The 20,294-nt window shown below is 39.1% G+C and overlaps 1 protein-coding gene across 2 annotated transcripts in view; it reads left to right on the plus strand.

The window, feature by feature from the left end:
• The window catches only part of CDK19 (cyclin dependent kinase 19), a 167,264-nt gene that overhangs the window by 129,928 nt on the left and 17,042 nt on the right, over positions 1–20,294 (plus strand). The window contains exons 5-6 of one of the 2 annotated variants that reach the window (XM_068985255.1): positions 13,981–14,038; positions 18,646–18,777. In XM_068985255.1, coding sequence (XP_068841356.1) covers positions 13,981–14,038; positions 18,646–18,777 — 190 coding nt within the window. The remainder of the gene's footprint in view (positions 1–13,980; positions 14,039–18,645; positions 18,778–20,294) is intronic. The other variant, XM_068985257.1, reaches the window with a different exon arrangement.

A 20,294-nucleotide genomic window follows, 5' to 3' on the forward strand; every position in this document is an offset into this window, starting at 1 on the left:
TTGATTTTGGACTAGGAGGAAATAGACATTAAACAGTCACATGACTAAATATATGATAATTTGAAAAAGAAACCTGTGGTAAGTTCAGTAAAGGAAAAGTTCAAGGTGCTTTGAGAGGATTTAAGGTGTGAACTGACCTAATCCAGGAGTTCAGAAAGTCTTCTCTGACACTGGTGTTTGAGCTGAGCTGGAAAGGATAAGGTAGGAGTTGAGTGGTTGTATGGCATGTGCAAAAGCCCCTGACCACCACTGACATTCTGTTTGAGCAGCACTATAGGATGATTCTGGAGAAGGCAATGGCACCCCACTCCAGTATTCTTGCCTGGAAAATCCCAAGGACGGAGGAGCCTGGTAGGCTGCAGTCCATGGGGTCGCTAAGAGTTGGACACGACTGAGCGACTTCACTTTTCACTCTTCACTTTCATGCATTGGAGAAGTCAGTGGCACCCCACTCCAGTGTTCTTGCCTGGAGAGTCCCAGGGACGGCGGAGCCTGGTGGGCTGCCGTCTGTGGGGTCACACAGAGTCAGACACGACTGAAGCCACTTGGCAGCAGCAGCAGCAGCAGCATAGGATGATTCAGGGCTTCCCTGGTGGCTCAGATGGTAAAGAATCCACCTGCAGTGCAGAAGACCTGGCTTTGATCCCTGAGTTGGGAATATCCCCTGGAGAAGGGAATGGGAACCCACTCTAGTATTCTTACCTGGAGAACTCCATGGTCTGAGGAGCCTGGCGGGCTACAGTCCATGGGTTTCGAAAGAGTCGGACACAACTGAGCGACTAATACACACACACACACACACACACACACACACACACACGCGCGCGCGCGCCCCACAGAGTAGAAGTCTTTCCCTGGTGAGCGCTGTAAGCCAATTAAGTATTGTCCATTTGGCAAGTGTGCTTTTGTTGTCATAAGCTTGGCCTAGAGCGCACCACTGAGAGACTTGGGTTCTAACCCTGGGTCTGCCACTGTGTGTGGACAGTGAACTTAGTTGAGGTTGTAGGTTTTTTGTTTGTTTGTTTGTTTGTTTTGCATTTCTTCATGAGTAAACTGAGAGGGCTCAGCTTCTTAATTTCTATCTTGGACATTCTTAATTTCTCAAGGTAATAAGACTGAATTCTTTGATTTGAATATGAACGTTACAAATGTAAAAAGAAAACTACTTTCTACCAGTGTTGTCTCTGCGGATGGATTGTACTGGTTAATAAATAGTATAGCACCTGAGTGTCTTGGTGGCTTTATTTCCTGGCCTTGCTGTCAATGTGGAATATATCTTGATTATACACTGTTGGTGACCTTGAAGTTACTTAAGTAAATAGCCTTCTGGATACATGTGTTTGTCTTGCATTAAGCTTTTTATAAAGGCTGCTTTTTATTGGTTCTTGTTAGAGAAAAGAAAACCTTATCTCTGCTGTTCAGGCCTGTGACCACTCCTAAAAGGCAAAGACAAAGAAGTGCATTGTTCACTGTCTTGCAGTGCTGGGTTGGCAGCTGTTCACCGTGAATACCAAGGTTTAATTAGCAAGGATGCCCATTACCTCTAGACCCTTTTAAAGGAAAATGAAATTGATCATAGCATTTAATATTATAGACTGCTCCCATTTTAAGACAGCCTGCATCTTGTTATAAATAATTTCTAACTGGGAAGGAATTTTTGCTTAGAAGTGGCACTTTAAACTGTGGTTAGGTTCTCTTGAATACAAAGGCCTATTTAACCCACAATACACCTAAAGTATGACACAGAATTATGGAACCTTATGCCATTTCCATGGATTTCTGTGGGAGAAGTACCGGTTTTTAGACTTAGAATATTTGCTTTATAAACACATTTCATCCTTCTAGGGTGTTCCAGACAGTAGGCGGGGCACTGGGAATTTAGGCACAGATGAAATACAGTCCCTGTCCTAATGAATGCATGGCGGCAGGGGAGCTACACATAAATGGATAATCATAAAGGAACTTTCTCTTAAAAAAGAAATTATAAGGTATATTCAGGGATCAGCTACGTACAAGGTGCTGAGAGCACAGAAGAATTCATACCCAGTTGGGATGGGGCTCTCCTGGAGGACTCGCACTGAGCTGAATCTGAAACAATGAGGAGAAATTTATAAGAATGAACTGGGGTGGGGGGGGCGTGGGTGGGGAGAGCATTCCAGGCAGAGGGGACAGCATGAATAAGGGCATGGGATAAGAGACTGTTAGTCACTCAGTTGTGTCTGACTCTTGGTGACCCTATGGACTGGGGCCCGCCAGGCTTCTCCATCCATGGGATTTTCCAGGTAAGAAGACTGGAGTGGGTTGCCATTTCCTTTTCCAGGGGTAAGAAACTGGGAGCACTTTAATATTACTGGTGCAAAACAAGAAGTAGTGAAAGAGGAGGAAGGAGAGAGAAGTGGGCACCAGATTACAGGTAGACTTAAAAATTTTTTTTAGGCTGTGCTGGGCTTTCGTTGCTGCACAGGCTTTTCTCTAGCTTGGGGGAGAGAAACTACTTTCTAGTTGCCTTATGCAGGCTTCTCATCACAGTGGCGTCTTTTGTTGAGGAGCATGGGCCCCAGGGGGCTACATAGGTAGTGCTAGTGGTCAAGAGCCCACCTGCCAGGAAGGGGTCAGGAAGATCCCCTGGAGGGAGGGCATGGCAACCCACTCCAGTATTCTTGCCTGGAGAATCCCATGGACAGAGGAACGTGGTGGGCTACAGTTCATGGAGTCACAAAGAGTCAGACACAACTGAAGCAACTTAGCACGCATGCATGCACGCATGGGTTCTAGATGCTGGGGCTTCAGTAGTTGTGGTTCCTGGGCTCTCGAGCACAGCCCCAGTGGTTATGGTGCACAGGCTTAGTTGCTGTGGGCCATGTGGGGTCTTCCCAGATCAGGGATTGAACCTGTGTCTCCTGTTTTAGCAGGCAGTTCTTTACCACGGATAGAGAAGTGCATGAAGGACAGATGTGGCGGTTTTGTAATTAACTCGTGTCTGACTCTTTGCTACCCCATGAACTGAAGGCCACTCTGACCATGGGATTTCCTAGGCAAGAATACTGGAGTGGGTTGTCATTTCCTTCTTCAGGGGATCTTCCCAACCCAGGGATCGAATCTGGGTCTCCTGTATTGCAGGCAGATTGGGAATGCTAATAATAGATCATGTGTGTGCTCAGTCCTGTCCAACTCTTTGCGACCCCATGGACTGTAGCCCACCAGGTTCCTCTGTCCACGGGATTTTCCAGACAGGAATACTGGAGCAGGTTGTCATTTGCTTCCCAAGGGGATCTTCCCGACCCAGGAATCTAACCTACATCTCCTGCGTTGCAGGTGGATTCTTTACCCCTGAGCCACCAGGGAAGCCCAGAGAGGAGGAGAGATAGTAGATTAATCTTTAGGAGGTAAGATAATCAAACCTGAGGACTGATTAGATTTGAGGAATAAAGGACAGGTGCTCAGACTTCTGTTTTTGATGACTGAGTGACTGAGAAGGGGATACCATCAGAGAGGTAGGGAAAATCCAGTTTGAACATGTTAAATTTGAGATGATTGTGGAGATGACCAGCATACAGCTGACATATCTCTAGATATATAGGGACTTAGAGGAATAGATTTTGGAATCATTGGCCATGAGTGGTTATTAAAACCCTAAATAAATTAAAATTAGGACTTAAAAGTTTGTTCAGAAGTGAGCTTGGCATATTTCAGGGTAAGTGTTTATTCTAGTTTCTTACAGTTTCTTTTAAAATGTAGAACTTGCCTATCAAAGGACCATGATTTTCACTCATTCATTTCTTTTTTCATTCATCCAGCAAATCAACAGATACATAAAGTGGTGACAGAAATATTTTCCCTTCTTTTTTAGGAGGTTGCAGTCACAATAATCAGATACTCTATATTTTTAAAACAATTACTATCCAGTTATTTTAAAGGGTAAATGTATGATAAGACTGATACTTGAGTGTTGTATTTCAGAAAAAAAGCATGTTTCTTAGTTATTTGTCCTGTTTGTTGCAACACAGAGTCTTGTTTGTTCAAGGTGAACAATGGAGAACAGTGTAAACAAAGGAACATAAACTGAGGATTTTCTCCTGGGAATGTACTTCTGTGTCAGATGCGACGAGAGTCGCGCCACTTCTGTATTTAAAGAAAAGAATAGTTGTAGCCACTAATATTAGGCTAGCACTGTTCATTGTTCAGAAACTAGTCTGATTGATATCTGATTGGTTTTTTCCTGTCATTCAGGATTGTAGACAATTGTGTTTGTGTTTTTCTGTCTTCTTTATTGGTACTGATGAGAGTCATCTTGTGGGTTTCTTATTTTTGTTCCAAATGTCCTGGGGCAGGGAGGGTAAAGCAAATTAATAGGATAAATTGTACATTGTTAGGCTGTTCTATTTATGATGTGCCAATTAACTGAAATAAATTTAACCCTGTGGAAAAAAATTTGATTCTATAAAAGGAAAAAACCTATCTAAGATACACGTAAAACATCATGAATGTACATTCAGCAATTAACTAAATTCTTGTAAAATGCAGATATTTCAAGAAAAACTTCTGAGTAATCATATGGTTTATCTCATTATTTCCCTGACTTTTGCCTTTTAAATACAATTTAACTAAAATGAACCCTGCAGCCTTGGTTTGTCTATTCAATTTTATTGCTGATAAGTTAAATACGAGGGTTCCAACTCCTGCCATTTCTGCTGTTTCTATGGTAACTAAAGTGTGCAAACCCAGCAGTATCACTTTCTTTCACAGCTGGCATTTTGTGTTCACAGTAAGAAGAAGGGTTTTAGTACAGCATCGTCTGTGTTAATTGGAATGTAACTAGGTCAGAACCGTTTTGGTATCCTCTTTCCATTCTTTCAGGTTTATGTGTGGGGGTGTGTGCATGAGCTACAGTTTCCCTTGTTTTTTTTTTTTAATAGCATATACCTTCAGTTAATTAATCACTGTCAAAGTTAGTCTTTTGAAAATTCAGCATAATATCTGCAAACACACTTGAGTGTGGGATCTTGAGGGTTAGATGGAGTTGTTCTGAGACTTGCCCCCAGCCCTGTATTTCTTGAGTAATTCTCCTTAAAAAAAAAAACAACAACAGGGAAATTGATGCAAAAATGCTTTGAAAAGTTAAAAGCATCTTATTTTTATTTATTTTCTTTTCCATTATGATTTATGACAGGATCTTGAAGATAGTTCCCTAAGTTAGATGCATTTTCATGGGTGATCACATTATTTTGTTGTTATTTTCAAATATCAAATACCTTAGGACCTTAACAATTATTTACGTATTCTGAAGAGGATAGTTAATCCCAGTTAAGAGGTGTGCATTTCAAAATGATTCCCTCTGTGATTCCAGATTTTAACTTGACTACAGGAACCCTTCTCTATGGATACTGCCCAAACTCTGGGTTTCTTTCTCAGCCTGTACAAAAGAGCTGACAGTCACTGCTCTGCTAAACCCTATCACCACTTCTGCCCTCACCTCAGGCTCTATCTGCATGGAGATCCCACACTCAAAGCTTCCCTGGGCTTTCAATAGACATGTCAAGATCATTCTCTACTGACTGCAGAACTCGCTAGACCCTTGGCTCTCTCCTTATCCTCATTCCACTGTGCTGCTCCTGTTCATATTCTCTGTTTCCGTGTAGCACAACTCTAGGGACGTCTGACCAGAGTCAGCTAACAGTGAGCAAGACTGGCTTCCTGGTTTTCTCCCATTCAGCAGCTCACAATCTACTTTCGTCTTTTTTTTTTTTTTAACTGCACCGCAGGGCATGTGGGGTCTTAGTTCTCTCATGAGGAATTGAACCCATGTCCCCTGCAGTGCGTAGTCTTAACCACTGGATCGCCAGGGAAGTCCCCATTTTCATTTCTTACGTGAAATGAGTTTTGTTCCTTTGTCACATACTTTGTATTTTTATCTTACGTTTTTATTTTTTTTAAAGGATTTAAGCTCAAATTTTAGGAAATGCAAACAATGTAACAAATGGTACATAAGATGGTTTACTTGATACTTTTACAATTTTAAAAACTGCTATATCCCAGAGATTGCCATTCTCACTAAGGCCTTGAAAAGTGTACTCTAAATCTCCCTTTACTGGGCATTCCACACTTTGACTGCTGAGGGCCACCCAGATTCAACGCCTGGTTAGGGAACTAAGGTCCTGCACACCACAGAGCATGGCAAGAAAAAAAAAAAAAAAAAAAAACACTAAATTTGCCTTTGCCTGTTTCCCACTTATTTGGGTCTCATTTACTGCAGCTAGCATCTTTAAATCCACAGAAATTATTTTGTCTAAGTCACCAGTGACCTTGTGATTGTCTCAAAGTTGCCTCTTCTCAGCTTGCATTCTGCTGTTCGTGAAGACTGCCTTTTCCGTTTTAAACTCTTAGCTTCTGGAAGCCTGTGGTTCCTATGTTTTCTTACCTCGGATGCACCTTCATTAGTTCTTTTATTCTCTTGTTTGGCTCTTGTTCTTCTACCCTTTATTCCTCTCAGCGTTATTTTTTTTCTTATATTATTAAAAATACTACTTCTCTAATTACAAACAATACAAAAACATACAAAGTCAAAACATTATGGAAATATATAATGTAGCAGAGATGATAATCTCTCCAAACCTTGCCATCAGCGATTGAACAGGACACACATACATCAGTTCAGTTCAGTTCAGTTCAGTCGCTCAGTCGCGTCCGACTCTTTGTAACCCCTTGGACTGCAGCATGCCAGGCCTCCCTGTCCATCGCCAACTCCTGGAGTTTACTCAGACTCATGTCCGTTGAGTCGGTGATGCCATCCAACCATCTCATCCTCTGTTGTCCCCTCTCCTCCCACCTTCAATCCTTCTTAGCATCAGGGTCTTTTCAAGTGAGTCAGCTCTTCCCATCAGGTGGCCAAAGTATTGGAGTTAGTTTCAGCATCAGTCCTTCAAATGAATATTCAGGACTGATTTCCTTTAGGATGGACTGGTTGTATCTCCTTGCAGTCCAAATGACTCTTCAAGAGTCCTATAACACCACAGTTCAAAAGCATCAATTCTTAGGCACTCAGCTTTCTTTATAGTCTGACTCTCACATCCATACTTGACTACTGGAAAAACCACAGCTTTGACTATTTTAGTCTGAATTTGGCAATAAGGAGTTCATGATCTGAGCCACAGTCAGCTCCAAATCTTGTTTTTGCTGACTATAGAGCTTCTCCATCTTTGGCTGCAAAGAATATAATCAGTCTGATTTCAGTATTGACCATCTGTTGATGTCCATGTGAGGAGTCTTCTCCTGTGTTGTTGGAAGAGAGTGTTTGCTATGACCCATGCATTCTCTTGGCAAAACTCTATTAGCCTTTGCCCTACTTCATTCTGTATTCCAAGGCCAAATTTGCCTGTTACTCCAGGTGTTTTCTTGACTTCCTACTTTTGCATTTCAGTCCCCTAGGACATCTTTTTTGGGTGTTCTAGAAGGTCCTGTAGGTCTTCATAGAACTGTTCAGCTTCTTCAGCATTACTGGTTGGGGCATAGACTTGGATTACTGTGATACTGAATGGTTTGCCTTGGAAACAAACAGAGATCATTCTGTCATTTTTGAGATTGCATCCAAGAACTTTGTTTTGGACTCTTTTGTTGACTATGATAGCTACTTCATTTCTTCTAAGGGATTCTTGCCCACAGTAGTAGATATAATGGTTATCTGAGTTAAATTCACCCATTGCAGTTTTTAGTTCGCTGATTCCTAAAATGTTGATGTTCACTCTTGCCATCTCCTGTTTGACCACTTCCAATTTGCCTTGATTCATGGACCTAACATTCCAGGTTCCTATGCAATATTGCTCTTTACACACACACACACACACACATATAATAAATCATGCAATTTGTAAAAATTATGGATAAGACAGAAAGATAACAAAATGATGCTTATTCTAGTTATGTAAAACCTAGTCTTTCCAAGTCCCCACACTGTGATGGGCAGCCCCCTCTTTAACCTTTGCCTTACCCCTCCTCTGCTTCTCTTCTCACATTGACTCCAACCACATTGACCCTTTTACTTTTTCTCCAGTTAGCCAGCCTGCCAGCTCACCAGTGTTTTTCCTAACTGCTCCAAACCACCATGACCTTGGTCTACTGCTAATCTTACAGCAGCCCTCATAACTTTCAGAGCACAGGCCAGACGTGCTCAAGAACCTATCCAGTTTTGGTACCCAAATGACTTGTGCCAAAAGCAGAACCATTGGAAAGAGCAGGCTAGCCCTCCTTTGGGTTACCTTCTCTTTAGAATCATCAATGCCTTATCACTCTATTCTGCCTAGTACCCACTGTCCTCCCTGATATGTCTCCAGTTCACCCGTCTTCAGGCATTGAACTGCTCTTCCCTTATTACTGCACTTCTGTCAGGTCTTATCCCAAATATGACCTTCTCATGGAAGTATTGTCTAAGTAATTTAAAAGAATGCTTGCTAAGTCACTTCAGTCTTGTCCAACTCTGCGTGACCCCGTAGACGGCAGCCCACCAGGCTCCCCCGTCCCTGGGATTCTCCAGGCAAGAACACTGGAGTGGGTTGGCATTTCCTTCTCCAATGCATGAAAATGAAAAGTGAAAGTGAAGTTGCTCATTCGTGTCCGATTCCTAGCGACCCCATGGACTGCAGCCTACCAGGCTCCTCCATCCATGGGATTTTCCAGGCAACAGTACTGGAGTGGGGTGCTAGTGCCTTCTCTGAAAGAATGCTCAAGTAATGTTAAAAATAACACCCTTCTAACCCACTGTCATCAGTACCTTATCCCTATTCCTTTACTTTTTGTCCATATTATCTTAGTGTACGATAAATACAAAAATAATATTTGATAAATTTGTATGTACCGTACACCATATAACAGTCGAGAGCCTATCACTTAACCCAGTAACTGGAACATTACCAATAGCTTGTTTCTGTTTTATCTTTTCCCCCTTATCCTGTCCTCCTGCTTCCTCCCAAGAAGTAACAAACATCCTGAATTTTGAACCTATTATTCTCCCCTTCAAAAGTAATAGGTTTATCACATTTGTATATATGCTTAGACAGTACATTTTTAAGCTATTTTTTAGCTTTGCTTGGTTTTAAGTTTTATGAAAATGGCATCCTGCTATATATAGTCTTCTGAAATGTGCTTTTTTCCCCTCAACATAGTGCTTCCAAGATCTGAACATTTTTTACCTTTATTTGTAATTCAGTGATTTTCACTGCTATTTTTAAAATTCATTGTGTGATTCTATCACATTTAATTTCTCCATTTTCCTATTAGCTAGAAATTTAGGTTGTGTCCAGATTTTTTTTATGGGGATTACGAAATGCACTATGGATATTCTTTAGTGTATCTAAAAAGGGAATTACTCAGTTGAAGGGTATGCAATTGTTCAGTTTTGCAAGATGTTGCCAAATTGTTTTCCAAAGAAGTTGTACCAGTTTATTCTCCTGCCAACAGTGCACTGGAATCTCCCCTGACCTATCTCCTACTCAACTGTTCTTAATTGTTAACCAGTCTGCTAGGTATAATAAAATGGTATCTCAGTGGGATTTTCATTTGCATTTCCCCCGTTGTTGATATGATGTGGCATCTTTTCATATGCTTACTGGTTAAACTGTTTTTCTTCTTTTTTAAAATTCCTGTGCAGACATTTTGTCCATTTTTCTGTTATGTTGTTTTTCATCTTGATTTGTAGAAGTTCCTTATTCTGGATACGAAACCTCTGTGGCTGATCCATGTTGCAAATAGTTCTGCCTGTTTGTCTTTTTATTTTCCTGATCTTTGATGATTGGAAATTGCTTTAATTGCCAAGTTAACAGTCCTTCCTTTTATGGTTATTCTTTGTATCTTGTTTAAGAAATTCTTCCCTACTTTAGGGTCAGAAAGATATACTCCAGTTTTTTATTTCCTTCAGTTTTAAAGTTTTGTTTTTCACATTTAATTCCTTAATCCTCCTGAAATTACTGTATATATGGTATGAGGTGAGGATTCATTTTACTTATTTTTCCCCCATTTGGATAACTTGCTATGCCAGCACTGTTTATTGATTTAATTCTTCCATTCTCCACTGATCTGAGGTTCTTATTCCCTCAGGTCTCCATTCTCTCCCATTGATCAGTTTTATCTATCTCTGTACCAGTCTCATACTGTTTTAATTACGATAGCTTTAAAATAAATCACGAGCCAGATTCTTCTCTTCATCCCCTCCTCCTAATACCTTGTGAATCTCTTGGCTATTCTTAGCTGTTTGCTCTTCCACATACATTTTAAAATCAGGCTTTCAAGTTCCGCAAGGAAACTCTGATGGAATTTTGATGGAAATTGCATTGAATATATAGATTACTATGGGGAGAATTGATGTCTTTACTATATTGAATCTTCTTATGTATAAACATGAGCTCTTACTTTATTTAGAACTTCTTAATGTCATTTAAGAAGGTTTCAAGGTGTTCTATATGAAAATCTTATAAATCATTTGATATGTTTATTCCTAGGCATCTTACAGGTTTTTGTTTTGGTTTTGCTATAGAAATGCTGCTTTTGAAAAACTGTATCTCCTAGCTTTTTTTTCGTGACATATAGAAGTACAGTTGACTTGTTCATACTGTTCAAGTAGCCATACCTCCTGTTACACTTTTTTACTATTGCTAATAATTTGTCTGTAAATACTTTGGGCTTTCTATGTAGATAATTATATCACCTGAAAATAACAGTAGTCTTGTTTCTGCCTTTCTAATGCATATGTCTTTAATTATTGTTTTATAGTACTGGACTTAGGCTGATTTCAAAAAAAAGCTGAAAGTAAAAGGCTATTAAAAGATGTAGCATGCAAACTGCTAAAAGAATCAACTACAGTAGTGTTATACAAAACAGCTTTCAAGACAAGAGCATTATTAACAGTGGGCTTCCCTGGCGGCTCAGCTGGTAAAGAATCCGCCTGCAATGTGGGAGACCCAGGTTCAATCCCTGGGTTGGGAAGATCCTCTGGAGAAGGGAATGGCAACCCACTCCAGTATTCTTGCTGGAGAATTCCATGGACAGAAGTCAGCCATAAAACTAGATGCAGAAATCTCTTGTATTCTCCTTATTATTTTTCCACAGTACTAATCAATACTGATGTATATTTGTTATTATCCTCTTTCCCCCACTGGAATATAAGCTCATGAGGTTAAGGATTTTAACTGGTTTTGTTTAGTATGATATCTCTAGGATCTAAGTTACTGCTAGATGCTCAGTCAGTATTTGTTAAACGAATGACTATGGAGGGTAGAGAAAGTGGTGCAAAAACAGCAATGCCAAACCTTGCGCTTTTACCTTGAAATGCTCTCATATGTTCCCCATGACTGTTGTCACGAGTGAACTTTTCCCCAGTTGTAGTCCACTTCCAACTGGCTTCTGTCTTTACTTTGTGGTCCATCTGTCTTTTCCAGTTCATCCTTCATAATACTACCAGAGTTTTTTTTCCCCTAAATATTGATCTGATTATCTCAGTGTCTTGTCTCGGCTCAGCCTATAGAATAAGTTGTAGTTTCTCTAATGTGACGTTTAATTCCCAACATAGCTCCTAGCCTTATTTCTTCCCTGAGCTTTCTATACTCTAGCCGTATCATACCTCTTCTAGGCTCTTCAGCATGCTTATGTCTGTGGGTTTTCTTTGTGACTGTGCTCCTAACTTTGGGGTTCTCTGAGCCTGAAAAGTCATTCTTTTGTTTATGCTTATCAAAATCTTAAGTCATTCTTAAATTCATCTAAAGTCATTTCCTTCCTAAAGACTACCTGGATATTCACTGAGAAGAATCATCTAATCCCAGCAATTTCTTTTGCTGTTTTGGTACTTTCTGTAATCTGCCTTGTACTCTAAAAAGTTCTCTCTCTTTCCCTACTAGCTATTAAGTTCATTGAAGATAAGGCTTCATGTTTTATTTTTCTTTATTTCCCTAAAGTCTGCAATATAGTGTTTTATACCTAATGGAGCTTTGATAAATAGTTGTCAGACTTATTTTCAAGGTTTGGTTTTTGTCTGATGCTGTTTTTCTCTTTCTGCTATAGTTAACCAGTCATGCCTCATGTCTTCAATTATCACACTCCAGTGACAATAAACTTCAAATCTGAATCTTCCTATGTCCACTGTCCTGACTAGTGCGACCAGGCCTCTCACACAACTCCATGTGTCGTCATCTCTTTCTTGTTCCCCCTCCCAAATCAGCACCTTTCATAAATTTTCTATCACAAAGACACCATTCTTCCAGTCACATTAACTCAAAACCTTGGTGAAATCTTTATCACCCTTTGTCTTAATCTTCTGCCTTCAACTAGTCAGTAAGTCCTGTTAATTTCTCCTTTAAAATGTTCCTCAGCTCCGTAACTCTGTCTTCACTTCCGCTGAGCAGTCCTTGGGTGGAGCCCTTATGACCCATACCCAGTTCTGGTGCCTCCCCCTTTCCTGGGCTTCCCTGGTGGCTCAGCTGGTTAAGAATCCATCTGCAATGCAGGAGACCCCAGTTCGACCCCTGGGTTGGGAAGATCCCCTGGAGAAGGAAAAGGCTATCCACTCCAGGACTCTGGCCTGGAGAATCCCATGGACTGTATAGTCCATGGGGTCACAAAGAGTCGGACATGACTAAGCGACTTTCACTCACACTTCCTGTAATCTCGCTGCCTGTAATATAAAGATCAGATTACTTCACCTGGCGTTTAAGACAGTGCAGGGTCTGGGTTCATTCTGCTGCCTACCATATTCGTCTTCTGCTTTCTGTCAAGTCAGACTTCTTTTCTCCTAAGCTTATGTCATTACCTTTCATGTGCTCTACCATGCTAGCTCCTGTTCATTTTTCAGGATCTGGATAATGGACATCACCCCTACCCCCCACCTTCAGTGAACATTTCCCTTAACAATGGAAACTCTAATCATTTCCTCCCTGTTCATTTTTATTTTTACTGCTTATTGTTTTCACTGAGACTTTAAAAAGAGCCAGCAAATTGGAAGAGATCTTAAAAGTAATCTAGTTTAACCTCTAACCCAAGACCTCTGTCTTTATAATTCATAATTAGCATTAGCTTCTAGTATTACACAAAGCTTCTGATATTTCTTTCTATTTATATAGTGAACATCTGGAAGTTAGGAGTTTGGTTTCATGTGCTTTTATTTTTCCTTTTAATTCTTAGTATGGTTCACTGTCCTGGAAGACACTAAAAATATATTCATTGATTGAATAAATGAATCATAAATTTTCTCTTCAGAGAATTTACAGAGGAAGCTTACTTGCCCCAAAGCCTCTCTGCCTTCAACTAGTCACAAAATCCTGTTAATTTCTCCTTTAAAATGTTACTCAAATGTCTACAAATAAGAATGACTTTTTAAAAAGTCTTAAAAGATGGTGGATACATTTTCAGCCTACCCTTTTCTTTATATGGCTCTGTATTAGCCTTGACTTCTATTTTCCTCCTTCTTGAGATTATACTTGGAATTTCATTTTTGCATGAACTATAAGGTGTATGAATTTTAATGGAGTCTGTTGAATGTTGACCATGTTTTCCTACAGTAGTTTAGAACTATTTAGCAAGAAATATTCCACTTGACTCAGTTAAATGAAGGTAATTATCTTGTGGCTGGGACTTTATATAAAAATTTTCAACCACAAAAGGCCTTTGTTGTGGGCAGTAATAGAACAGCCTATAATTTGTAAAGGTTTAAAAATTATTACTAGTCATTACTTCTGAGGGGTAAATAGAAATGGTAGCTTTAATTCCTTTGTGATTATTTGTATGATATAATTTTGAAAATAAGATGTATCTATAGCAGGGATGTTTTTGGAAAGTTAGTGCTAACTTCAAGTTTGTCAAATGCTTAATGTAGAGGGTACTTGCTATTCAATTATAGTTTTGATGAAAATCCAAAAGTGACATTTTCATATTATAAGAACTTTTTTCCATTTTAGAGCATGTCAAAAGAATATAGTAATTTGAATGCTCTATTTTTATTTCTAGAAACCAGCAAATATCCTAGTAATGGGAGAAGGTCCTGAGAGGGGGAGAGTCAAAATAGGTAGGTAATTATTTCTAAAATACCTTATTAAGAAACTAAAGTGACTGCAAAGATGGTTTCCCTTTTTAATACTCTTTATTTTAAGGAATTTTAAAATTAATTCCTCATTGATAGACAAGATGTTGGGAAATGGAGATAGTTTATAAAATCCCTCAGATTCATTCCCAAAATAAGGTTCTATAATTCTAAGCTGAGGCAAGCAACAATTCATTCCTGTCCAAGACTCCAAGCATGTGTTTATGCTGCTGCTGTAGGCTACTGTTATAGTCACCCTAAACATAATCCCGTGAATCTTACTTTTGTCTGAGCTTTACCAAATGTTTCCCTGCATCCGTCCTTCCCACCCTGACCCTGACTTATACACACAGATCCTCCCAGACGCCTCCCCTGCCGTCCCCTCTCCCTGCTGCATGTCTTGTGCCAGGTACCAGTGTATCTTCTCCAAATGAATATGTATGTGTGTAGACTCTTACTTGCCAGTCTTAGATTAAGGCACTGGCAGAAGTCTTGTTTCTGTACTAAAAATTTCTCTGCAACCTTGGACGTTCTAAAAGAAACTGGTATCATGTATACCTGTGACATATCTGGGGAGAAAAGAAGCTGAGCAATGCTTTATTCTAAATTTTTTTTATAATAGAACTTAAATTTATTCAATGTTGAGTGCTTTTAAGAAAGATTTTAGAGTAAATTTTATCAAGCTGCTTTCTTTGCTCTTCGAATTTATCGTGCTAGAAATGATCCAGAATTGTGGCAGCTTTGCCTGCTACAAATTCATTCTGACCTGCCCCAAGCAAGTGCGCCCTGCTGCCTGGTCTTCTGCTGCTTCCATTAATTTACTAGCCCAGCTCCTGAAGAAGCTGTTCTAAACCAGCTTTTCTTTCTTTAACCTCTACTCTGAGTTTGAGATTGAGTCATAAAAAAATTCTGTTGATGTTAGTTAAGAACCGGGCGGCTGCTTTCTTTCCCTCTCATCCCCTTTCTACCCTTCCTCACTTGTTTCTCTCTCACCCTCACACTTTTATCGAGTACCAAGTTTTTGCTAGTCACTCGTGAAAGGGAAGTGAAGGATGGTCCTTCTGTGGGGGACGCTGAAATAGACACTTTGGTATGTCATCTCATTTGTTTTGCACAGCCACCCTCTGGTAGGTACTGCAGATAAGTAAAGCTGGATTTACAGAGGGGGCAGCTTACTCGGCCTTTCAAAGGAAGGACTTGAACTCCAAGTCTGGGGTCTCTTTCACTCCAAACGTTGCTGCCTAGTGATAGCAAAGCTATCTGGTATGACCTGACTGGCCATGTTTTGTCAGCACAGCTCTGCCTTTGAAACAGCCTCAGAGAAAGTGTGTCTCCTCAGTCCTATCCCGTGCCCTTCTAGCTTCTAAGTACCTTCCTCCTACTTTAGTCCTTCTAATTACAGTTTTTCCATTCTTTCCTTCTCAAGTTTCTCCTCTTCACCTTTAAACACTCATAATCCAATTTTAACATAAAATTTTCTCATATCCATTTTGTTTTCTTTACCATTTGTTCAATTTTTTCCCCTTGTTCCTCTACTTCTAAAATCATTTACACATTGGTTTCACGTACCCTAATCTGTTATTATGTTATTATTTTTTTTCTGACATCAATTCTGTTCCTCTGTTGAAACTGCTGTCTATCTTCCTACGTCTAGTAGCCGGTGTTTAGTCTCCGTTTTCCTTTTCTGCCTTGTCATTTGTTCTTCCAGCTAGTCTGGTGCTGTGAGTGTCTTTACTTTGGTCTCTGTGACATCACATAATTCTATTTTTCTATTACTTTTGCTGTGACTTCTGAATTTTATTCATTCTTGTCTCTTATTCCTACTAATCTTGTTTCAAGACATCCTAGGCACTGGCTCGAGACACGGCCTTCCTGTACAGTTACTTCTTTAGGGAATTGATAAGTTGTGGCCTTAAAATCTTGGGTTTTATGAAAATGATTTTACGCTCTGGATCTCAAATTCTGTTCTCTCACTCTAACTCTCTATTTGGATGTCTTGCTGGCAACCTATATTCCATTAATTCCAAACCAAATTCATCATCCTCATCTTATGCTCTCCAATGCTGTCATCACATTTATCCCAGTAAATTTATCTTCTCCTTAGTCTCCCAAGTAGCTCTGCTACTCAACATGAATTCTGTACTCTAGCCAGGCCAGTTAGTTGCCTTATTGTTAAGAATTTAGGTTTATAATTCTACCCAAGATTAGAGAGAAAGTCAGGGTTAAAAGTAAACAACAGTTAGTATTCCAGATCTAGTGAACAGTTACAGTTAACCTAGTTGATTAAATTGTTCTTATATTTTAATAGCACATTATTTTTTTAAAAAACCAGTAATGCTTTGATATCTATGCTTAACACTTAAATATAGTTCTTTTTTGATTGAAAGAAAAAGCATAGTTGACTGAAAAACACATGGTGCCCTTCCCTGTATCAGAGGCTTCCGCTCCCAGCATCTGAGACTTGCGGGCCTTTCCTAAAATGCTTGTTGCCTTCTTTACTGTCCACAGTGGTTCCTCCTTCAGAATCCAGCTCAAGTTTCACTTTCCACTTAGTCCACTTCTGCACATGTTTATCAAACATTGTTCCAGATAAAACCATGGAGACATAACCTCTTCCTGCAAGGGACTTTGAGCCTAATAGAGACCAGTAGCAACTTTCCTTTTAGTCTTGCAGTACTTACCCTTTTCATCTACTCCATATATTTTGTCATCTCACCCTTATGTAAGCTCCTTGAATGTAGACATCGCCTGCTGCTGCTTTTCTGTCATTTGATACTAATCAGCACCCACACCCCAATTTTACTACCTCTGTTGAACTGAATAATTTAACTCATATCCAACTTTAGGAAAATAGGTGTTAGTAACATTTAGGCTAGTTACATTTTGTCTAAATTAGTAATCATTTGAAAAATGGTTTGAAATTCCTTTGAAGTTCATACAATAGATGGGAATTATTTTTAAAAGTATTGTTTCTCTGGGCTTGATTTCATTTTCCAGTGAATTGATGTGGCTTACATAAAGCTAAGAAGGTAGAGAATAAGGGGAGAAATATTGGCTTTAGCCTTTACTTAAAAATAGAATGCTTTTCAATGGAGGGAAGAGTATTCCATCATATTACTTTGCCATCAACAACAGTCAGCATCTATTCAATATATAAAGCAGTGCTTTGAGGTAGGTGTAATATTGGTAGACTGGTTTTGACTATTTTTGTTTGCTGTAGGGAAATTTGGTTTAAAAAGTGTAGGCATCAGCACAGGCATCCTTGGATAGCTTTATTTTTTAAGGCCTATGTTCTCCAAAGCGTTCTCAGAAAGTCTTGTAAATTATTCAAACTCTAAAGAAATAAAATCACTGTAAATTAAAAGTTTAATGCATATCATAGCCTATTGGTTTTAGATTAAATGATACTCTATAGTTGCAACTTTAATGTACTACTTGTGCATTGTGTAGTATACTAGGGACCATTATATAATCAAAATATATTGTATGTTTTACCTATTTCAGGTTATAGAGGCTTATCTTTGTGATTTTTTTTTTACCTTTGTGACATGCAATTATCAGATGTATAGTCTATTGTATATCGGATCCATGGTTAAGAACATAGCTGCTAAATTATAACATGGTTTTTGCTTGGGTACTGGCATTTTTACTTCCTATCCCTGTGACTTAGGGCAAGTCATTGAACTACTTTGGGCCTTAGATTCTTCATCACAGAAGTGTGGGTAGGGGGAGAATACTTATTAAACCAGCATTCTTATAAGGATTAGCTGAAGCGATAGATGATGTGTATGAAAATCATTTGTAAGCTCTGAAATGCTTTATAGATATAAGGTATATGTTCTTTAGGAAATCTTAAGAAAATTAGATAGTAACCAGTACATTATTATATCAATAGTAATAATCTTTTTACTACTTTTGTATACTTCTAATATTTAAATTAGTTAGCTTTGGTATAGAGCTTTGTTAAATGCTGAGTTGTAACAAATTCTCTTACGTATTCTACATATGTTCTTGAAAACATGTATGTGATGTTCTGGTAACAACAGCTTACCAGAAAAAAGTCACCCCAGTTTATAGCATGCACTGTTCTTTGTGATGTAAATACTCCCACCATAGCCAATTTCAAGCCACAAACATGACATTACTGAACACCGTGGTGGGAAGATACTTAGATCAGCTCTCCTGAGTCCATAAAAGCCAACTCTGGCACAGGTTGAACTAAGATAGACTCAAGATTGTAGATAGATAGGCATACAGAAGTCATAATCATGAAAACTTTTAGACTTTTATTTTAAAAACATATACAAATATTATTCTGTCTCTGAAAGCCAGGAATCTGGAATCAGACCTGGATTTTTATTCTGATTCTATACCTACTAGTTCTATGACTTTGGACAAGTCAGAATATCTCTAAACCTCAGTCTCTTCATTCGTAAAATAGCACAATCACTGTATCTCCCTCAGAAGGGGAGATCTGGTGCTGGCACAGACCACTGGTTGAAAAGCATTGCTTTGTAAGGTTAGTGGCTGTTGTCATCATGGTTATAATATCATGCCACACTGAGTTCTTATCAATTGATTTTATTTTTTAGCTGACATGGGTTTTGCCAGATTATTCAATTCTCCTCTAAAGCCACTAGCAGATTTGGATCCTGTAGTTGTGACTTTCTGGTATCGGGCTCCAGAACTTTTGCTTGGTGCAAGGCATTACACAAAGGCCATTGGTAAGTTAGTGTGAAATGATTTACTTATAATTGGTAAGTATTATATCATTATTGTATGATACTGCATTTATGATAAATGCTAAATGGTATAATAAAGCTGCTTTGTAAAAGCCACTTTATATGGCTTTGTAAAAGTCCTGTTGTCATCTATATGCCCAGATTTTATATTCTAGTAGCTCTGGATTTTCAGCTATTTAGGAGAATATGATTCTTTTTTAAAAAAAGAAAGCATTTTCTTTTCTGAATTATTTATTTTTAATTGGAGGATAATTGCTTTACAACGTTGTGTTGGTTTGTGCTGTGCAACAGTGTGAATCAGCCATCAGTACACATGTATCTCCTCTCTCTTGGGCCTGCAAGGAAGCATTTGCTTTCAGAGAATAGAAGTGTCTGATCTTGTTGAGTTGCATAGAAATGATAAAATGCAGATTTTGTTTTGCACCTACCTACTACTGATCAGAAGAACTGGAGAGAGGTTTAGAATTTTCGTCACAAAAACAGAAAAGCTGATGTAGTTATTGGAGGGAGCCCCTGCTATTTGGGAAAAAGTTAATCAGTCAGTCCTTTCCTAAGCAAGAAACAATATGACTGACTAATCCTTCTCTCTTGCCATTATAGTTATCAGAATGGCAGTTTCTCCATTATAGGAAATAGAACCTGGGTAGACTAGCTGTGCTCAGCATCTTGCCATCTCACCAAGCGTAAATGCTGAACAAGAAAACCTGTTAAAAACACAATCTGTGGGATTTAAAGTCTGCTTCAGAACAGAGGCATCAGAGATTTCGCTGCCTGGCCCTGTAGTGTCCTCAGAGGGCCCAGCTGCCAACTGAGGGAGTTGGGAAGAGAAAGCTGCCCTCAGACCTAGGTACTGCTTTAAAGGAGGTGAAAGGAGAAGACAGGGAGGGAGGAAGTGGGGCCATTAATGTGAAGGCCTAGTTCTATAAAGTACCTACATTTTGCTCACTGTGTTTCTTTAAAGTTTCCTTTTCTTGAATTCTGTTTACTTGTATTAGACTAATTTTGACTGCATTTAGCTGCTTTGGTCAAGTTCTATTTGATAAAGACACTTAAATTATAAAATTATTAAAAATCCTTTCTCTGTTAAGCTTATGAAAAATCTGAAAAGAACTATCAGAGTTATCAAGGAAGTTCTCACATTTGAAGAGATCAGACTCATAATTAACCTCTTCATGGGTAGAAGTGGAAACAAAAATTAAAATATAGTAATGTCCTCATTCGTCAGGAGGTGTGACTTCTGCAAAACTTACATACCCAGAACACATTTATACTTCCTTTGTCTAGGGATTGAGACACTAGCACAGTGTGGAATATTGTAATTCTTTGTAAGTACTGCTGAAGGATTTTGTTAAATTAGTGAAAAAGGCTATGAATGGCTACAGCACCATAAGGAAAACCATATGTGTTTGATAGTAGAGGCATGTGAACTGACCTCAGACCCATCCCCTGGCAGCTGAGCCTGTAGTAATAAGACCCCTGACCAGAGGCTGTCACCGTTA

Source organism: Capricornis sumatraensis, chromosome 13 (genome assembly GCF_032405125.1).
Source record: "Capricornis sumatraensis isolate serow.1 chromosome 13, serow.2, whole genome shotgun sequence".
Taxonomy (NCBI): Eukaryota; Metazoa; Chordata; class Mammalia; order Artiodactyla; family Bovidae; genus Capricornis; species Capricornis sumatraensis.